The 7,634-nt window shown below is 33.8% G+C and overlaps 1 protein-coding gene across 2 annotated transcripts; it reads right to left on the bottom strand.

The window, feature by feature from the left end:
* Positions 1-1,096: 1,096 nt before the first annotated feature.
* On the bottom strand, positions 1,097-5,615 carry LOC148658493 (aerolysin-like protein). 2 transcript variants are annotated; one of them, XM_088639755.1, is made up of 2 exons: positions 5,459-5,615; positions 1,097-2,442 (listed from the first exon to the last, which is right to left on the bottom strand). In XM_088639755.1, exon 2 carries the CDS (start codon positions 2,416-2,418, stop codon positions 1,477-1,479), a length of 942 nt encoding a protein of 313 aa, XP_088495881.1. In that variant the 5' UTR covers positions 2,419-2,442; positions 5,459-5,615; the 3' UTR covers positions 1,097-1,476. The 2 variants fall into 2 exon arrangements, with proteins under 2 accessions (XP_088495881.1, XP_088495882.1); XM_088639756.1 differs by lacking the exon at positions 5,459-5,615 and adding an exon at positions 3,338-3,990.
* Between the last annotated feature and the right edge of the window lie 2,019 nt (positions 5,616-7,634).

Below are 7,634 nucleotides of genomic sequence, written 5' to 3'. Positions count from 1 at the left end.
CATTTCTGTGGATATTACTTTATGTGATTCGCGTCTGTGGCACACTGGGAATTGTAGTCTTTGGTAATGTATTCAATTCATGTATTTTAATGTTTAAAAACTACAGTACACACACTGTGAAGAACATAAGTTTCATTTTAAAGATACTTTATCATTTCATAAGGATACAATTTGACCACTTTTAATCACACAAAAATCTGCTGTAGAAAGTAAGGTTTTTACTGTTTTAGAATACAGATTTAGATCTAGATTTTGATTACGAAATATATATTTCACACATACTGTAGTGGCTTTAAACACCTACACTATTTTTTGGTATATCTGTAGGTATTACTGAATGTGTGGCTAACTGGTACATACCGTATGTTACCATTGGTAACTGTACATATGCCACAGAAATGCTGTGATCCTGCAGTCTTGAAGTTAAATGAAAGATGAAGTAGTAATGCAGACTGATTTACATAAAGGCTTTAACTAGCAACTGTCATAATACTTCATAGCTGTGTCGATTTTTTTTTAAATTATAGATGGTTCTTGTTAGTTTCTCATTGAATCCTTTTTAATAACTAGGCAATTCAAAGGATGTTTAAAGTTTCAACCTATCTGTATAGTCACAGATTTAATCATACCAAATTTACTTAAGTAGTTAATAACAAATCTGTAACTCAACTTAAGAAACGCTTCCATATCACACATACAGAGTTCAGTAAAATTAAAAAAACTAGTTAAAAAAACAAAGCAATTCAAAGAACATTTGAAGTCTTAACCCAAATGACACTTTGGAACAATGTTTAAATACTTGCTACTTAGAAGGTCCGAGGTTCGATTCCCAGTCAAACCAAAACCTCTTATTTTTTTTACTCTGCTGGATGTATAAACTACATTCACATTACTGATGATTTTAGATATCACAGAATGTCAAATATTAAAATAAGATTACTAAAGTAATAATATGATTGAAACCCAAGTCCAGCAATCTCCATAATGCTCAGAAATAGCAATGGAATTTAAAGATGAAATTAAACAGAAGTTGCAATTGAGTTTTTATGTGCCTTTTGAAATAGGATTTTGGTGAAGGAATGCACAACACAGCAAATTTCAAGTTCTGAATTTTATTGAGGAAATGTACAATTTGATCAAAAGAGCAACAAACAAGGAGAGGTCTCCCACATAGAAGTAAAATGATCTACTGTATGTAAATCATCTTTTGGTTCGCCTGTCTACTTTACAAGTAAAAATTTCTTATTAATCTACATTCAATATGGAATATGTCCCAAGAAAAGATGAAACTGAAAAAAATAAAAGAAAACACCACATATAAAACATAATGCAAGTGAATTTTAAAAACTCCCCCAATAAAATCACAATGTAAATATACAAGACGAATCCAAAATGATATTAAAGATTCATCTGTAATTCTGATTTACATTCCCCTTTATATTTCAACCTGAGAGCTTTGGTCTACTGCATATTGTTTCAGGATTCAGTCACAACTGTTTTTGCATTAGTGTAAGCGAGGCCCTTGTAGATACCTCTGGTATTAAACTTCAGAACACTGCCATTGTAGCAGGTAATTTCCACTGTGCCAGTGTACGGGAGATCCACAGTGGCTCTACCAATTGTGATGGCAACATCCACAGTTTTTCCTGGAGGAACTTGGACAGGAAAAGACAAAAGCTCAGTTTTCTCTTCTGAATTCTCTAAGCCATATTTACTTTCTACTCCCATTGTGAAGCTAAACCCAGCAGACACTTCCACAATCTCTGGAATTCCTGATTGCACCTCTATACTAAAGGTTGCTTCCATTTTGTTAGCCACAGACCATGACGATTTTTTAGTTATTGTTTTTGAAGTTTCTATTTTGTATGACTGAGGGACATCGGACCTGTTTTGGTAAGACAGAGATTTGATTTCTTCCGTATTAACTTGCGGAATGGCTTGATGAAGGGTGGGATACTGGAGATTGGTCAATACAGTAGACTTGATAGTGTTGATGAATACAAACCCTAAGCAATCAATGTCTGCACCTGCATTTCCTACAATTCCCAAGCAAATTCCAGAACCAATATCAATTGGGTACTCTGTTTTAAGACCCCACTCAGTCATATGTGCAAAAAATTCTCGTGAGCGATTTGTCTTGAATTTGATGGCACCTAGACGTGTTCCAGCTCCATTTCCCCACAGTGAAAGTGAGGTAAAAAACTCTCCATCTTCAAACTGAAATTCAGTAAAATTCCCAGAAGCATTTCCAAATTGTTTGAATTGACCATCAGTAAGCCAAACCTTTATAGCCTTCACCTGCCAGCCTCCTACCCACACCCATATCTTTTTCAGTGTGGCTCCGGTGTCTGTACCAGTGAAGTTAAAGGAACCACCTCCTTGTCCACCAATAATCTGCACAGGTGACAGGTATGACATGTTCTTCTTGGTGTAAACTTTAATCTGAAATGGAAAAAAGGACTTTGATAAATTGTATTATTCAGGGTAAAAGATTTAATGAACTGTTTTAGAATTTATTTTGAAATGTACTCTGCATGCTGATATGAGTTATTGATTCTTGAGTCATGTTGATTTGCATTTTACCAATGTCTTGCAAGATGTCAGGGTTTCAACAGCAGGACTGCGTATCTTGTTCCAAGCTCCTACAACCCTTTGGGAAAAGAAATACCTCCTACCCTCCTGTTTAAATGAATATACACACAGTTTCTACTTGCGCCCCGTTTCATGTTTACGTCCTCATTTTAAACAAAATGTGTTGAAGTAACTTTAGTAATAAGAATACCCTTAACATTTTGAATACTACATACTTACCCTCATAATCCTCTCTGTTCTAGACTAAGAAAAGGTCCAGTTCTTCCCGGTTGTCAGTGTAGGGCATTCTTCTCTCATGAATTACTAAGCAGCAATATCATCTTGTATAAACTGATGATCACAATTATGCACAGTATTCCAAATATGATATTTTTGTCCATGAAACAATATAATACACAGCATAATACAACATGCCTTTATTTAAATTCTACAATACAATATAAGCTATATATTCTTACATTTTGTTTGCTTTTTATTTCCCTACACTGTGAAGGCTGCAATACTGCATTAACAATGATTCATTCGCTAAGTACTAGTCCTGTCTTAAGGGACATTTAAAAGAGTTGCATGAATAGCTTCTGAATTGCATCTCTTGTATTCATTTTCTAAGATGCCTATTAGGCCCTGTGAATTCTGCCTCCTCTATGGTCAAGGTGTTGACTTTTTTCCTTAGTAAACACCTTAATGACCATTTCCCTGGTCTAAAGACTTCCCATTTCTTTGCGGAGAAGATCCTCCATCTTACCTGAACCTTGCTGCTGTTTTACAGAGCGAAACTTGGTAGGTATGCTCACATGTGTATGTAGTTGCTGCTCTGAATGTACATTCATATTCAGTTGATATCAGACAGTGAATGGTGAGATCTTAAGAGAGCAAGCACAGAAAGGGGTACAACAATATTTAAATCATGTCATTCTGGTGATTGGTTATGAAATCATCAGGTGTAGAGCTATGTGGCATGTTCTTTATTATTGAGCCAACCAGACCTCTCAGTGTATTTATGATAGGTGGGAATCAGTATGATTGAGTGGCACCCATTTAGGCATTATATCACTTGTGTGGTGTCAGGGTGAATCCTATTTGTGAGATGCCTACCTTAGAACTACCTTAGCTAAGGAGCTATACTACAGGATTTGACAAGTTTATACATATATTTCCCAGGAAATAGAAGTCATATTACTTAAATTATTATATTCTAGATTAATCTTTTAAACAGAATAATTCTAGGCCTGGCCATAGCCTTGCTAATATGTTGCATATGTGGGCATGTTGCAAATGAGGGGAGGCGATTTGTCCAATTACTATTATTTTCTATATTGGTAGTAAAATACAGTAAACCCTTCTCCAAGAAAGATTTGATTATACCCCAAGTACTTGAACTACTTGCAGTCATACACATCCAGTTATTCAGCGTGCATGTAGAATAATAATAATAATAATAATCTCTGATCTTAATGTAGTATTTTAAAAAATATTATGTATTATGATTGCACTACTTTCTAAATCCGCCAGGTGGTGCACTGAATGCTTAACATGGCAGTATTTGGCTTCTCACCTGAAAACACCCGGTTTCAAATCCCACTCAATGCTCAGTCCCCCATAGGGACAGTCTTTTTCCAATTAAAGAATTTGATTTGTATACTGTTTCGACTTTAATTCATTTCATACTGTATATTACAGTATGTTAACGATTTAATATTAAAAAAAGAAAATAAGAAAGTAGGGGTGGTTTACAAAACAAATTACTTAGTCAGATACTGTATATAAAAAATACTTTATTGTTCTATTTTGTTGCAATGCACTTTTCTCAAGTTTACACCTGGATTGAAATAATCTATATTTTGTCTTAATGCTAATTTTAGAAACAAGTAATTAGGAAACAAGTTTTTACTTCAGATTTTGATTATACTGTACTGTAACGGCTTTAAAACCATACGCTATTGTTTTGGCATATCTGTGGATATTACTTAATGTGTGTGGCATGTCAGGAATTGTAATCTTTGTTCATGTATTCAATTCATGCAACGGAAGTTTTCAATCTTAAAACCCATATTCATTTTTCATTGTCAATGAGCGGATCAATTTGCAATCCTGAACTGAAAGAAGCAGTTAGAAAATGGATGGATATTTAGCATATATTGCAAAATACCTATGTTTATACATTATTTATTAATTGGCATATTGATTATAATAAAATAATAAATAAAAATGCTATGTGAACAAACCATAAGTGAAACATGTTTGCTAAAGACTACCTGGGGTGAAAAGTGATAGCTGTACATAAGTGATATCTTTATACATTACTTGAAATGGGAGGCAAAACAGCAGATAGTACTAAAGGCAAAACCAGAAGATTTTGTTCTTAGCTGCTATATATGTGTATGTTTTGCAACAATGTTAATGTTTCTGCTCTACAGACCTGGCTTTAATCAGGTTTAAACATTCACATTTTGATTAATGTTATAAAAATATTTACAGATCATTCAACAAAATGGAATATCATTAGGAAGAACTGAATACATTTGCAAGGCACGGTACGTCATGTATTAAACTAACAGAAAACACAGTTAAACCTTAACCCTAACCTAACAGAGAATAATTTACAGGAAATGACTGATCAATTACTCTTTTTATAGTTATTGGTTCACAGTATTGATTGATGATACAGCCCTATGTAATACATACTAATTGTTTTGTTTTAGTTGAGTTGATTTTAAAAATAAAATGTATGACTGTCATTGTTTTCTTTTATAGTATTAAGTAAAGTAAATCCTAAAAAATGTTTAAACAATTACAACACAATCCATACTTATACAGATTTACTTTACATGTACAGATTTACGTCAAGAATATCAGGGATACTTACAGTGAAGTCGTGAGCAGCTGGGTAGCTGTAAAGTTATAGCACAAGAAAATGGTTTCCTGTGAACAGCTTGTTAGAAAGAAGCTGTTTTCTCCCTTAAATAGAAATATAAGTTGACAGGTTGGTCATACATCATTGGCTAAATACAGGTTTTTATTTAATGTTAACAGAACCTTGACATATTGGTATGTGCTGAACCAGAAATATGCTAATAACCCACATCAACTAAAAAAAAACATGATTTTCAAGAAGAACTAGTTAATAAAGAAGTATTGTAAGTAAGTGCCTTAGGGACTGCAAGCTACAAAACAGATGTTGGATCTGTGTCAAGGAAGCAACTATTCCAATTAACTAAAAGTTGAAATATACCTTGCACCCCTGTTACCCTTAGCAGTTAAAATTAGTTAAAAATAGATGGATAAATAGAATGTACCTTTACCATTAACATTGAAGTATCTGAATAAATTTAATTTGCACTTAATTTGCACTGGTCAGACCTGACGCCATATATCCATCAATCCTAACCCTGTAGTTTCCTTACTAGCTAGATACATTTGTTTTAAATGAAAGAGTAATATTTTTTATTATTGAAAGATGCGTAATACAGAGATACAACTGAACATCTGGCTGGGGAGAAATCCACCAGTGTTTTGTGATTCAACTCTAATGATATTCTTTCAAGGCAAAAAAACTTTCAATACTGTGAACAAAATCATTCTACGATCCCATTCAAAGACATATAATGTCTTTATAAGTCCTATAAATCCTATGACCCCTTACATTTATTTGTTTAGTGGCTTTTAGAATAATATGTAATCATAATGTATTTAATTATGTTTTTTTTACCATTGATAGACATACAACACTATAATTTCAAAGTAAAAGCAAAATTCTACAGATCCTCCTAAGTGAATTCGATACTTCAAAACGGAAAACAAATATTTCCACAACTATAAGTCTTTAGTCCCTGAAGTTGGTCTCTGTGTTCAGATAATTTTGACATGTTCTGTAGTTTTGCTTCCCTGAAGGAGGACCCCATTGCAGTGTTTTTTCTTCTCCTTCTCCTTTATCTCTACTCGTCAATCTGTTCTGATGTACCAGGAATTTTTTGGCCACATTTAAATACCAGTACAATTTACTGGCCAACTGGATTCAGGCCATTGTGGCTGTGTCAATCAACAAGATAACTGTAACAAGATAGGATCAGATAGTTGTGGGAGGCCTAGCTTGACACACAAATAAATTGGCCTTTTGCCAAACATTAAAGACACAAAGTACAGTAAGGTGGAAGCTAAACTTGTTACTCTTCCCCCAAAATATACTGAATATCAGTTTTATTTACCTATGTTTCATACCTAGTTTTTCATTATCTATATTTCATACCCAGGAAAATGTGAAAACTGAAACAGAAATATGTATAAGTTGACAAAATTAACTAACACTCAAAAAATAAAAGGAAACAAATCCTGGATGTGATTTCTGATACAGATACTTGCAGTAGATATTCTTTTACCTTGAGATAGTCTGTGAGAGACTGTACTGCCAGGAAGATCAGCAAAACACACAAGATAGGGAAGAAAAACTATTGTAGCAAGCGTGATGGGGCAGGTTTTTGACATGGTCATGTAATGATAAATGCTAAAAGAGCACTACACATTATTTCACATAGAGAGTTATTAACAATTGTTCAGAATTCAAATATGATCTACCATATGCAATTTTCTAACAAAAAAACATTTATATTAAATCAAAGTCAATTGTGAAGACAAGGTTATTATGTTAAATAATGTTATGGAGTATATATAAAAAGTACAAGAAGGTAGCTGTGTCAGCATGCGTAGGCTGCGAAGGAACAGGTGAATGTTTATTCCATGCTGAAACACTTTTTTCAGTGTCTTTCCCATACCTTCAGCACATACCTTTTCGTATATAAAAGTAATTTATCTCTAAGATTTTCTTTCTCTGTCTTTTATCTTTCTGTGTCCTTTCTTGCCTCTCTATTAATGTTGTTCTCTATGGCTGTCCTGTAGGTTGTTCATTAACCAGAGCAAGTAACAAGACATCCTTTGTTCATCTGTATTCACTGCGTCTTAACCCACTTTCCGCTAGGCAAACACCTCAAAGGATACCCTTTCAGCTCTCTAAATAGTTCAGATCATGCTGGGAAAGTAAACATAAG

The sequence above is a fragment of the Lepisosteus platostomus genome, chromosome 7, assembly GCF_059453375.1.
Source record: "Lepisosteus platostomus isolate fLepPlt1 chromosome 7, fLepPlt1.hap1, whole genome shotgun sequence".
Taxonomy (NCBI): Eukaryota; Metazoa; Chordata; class Actinopteri; order Semionotiformes; family Lepisosteidae; genus Lepisosteus; species Lepisosteus platostomus.
This window is presented reverse-complemented; position numbering and strand designations above follow the sequence as displayed.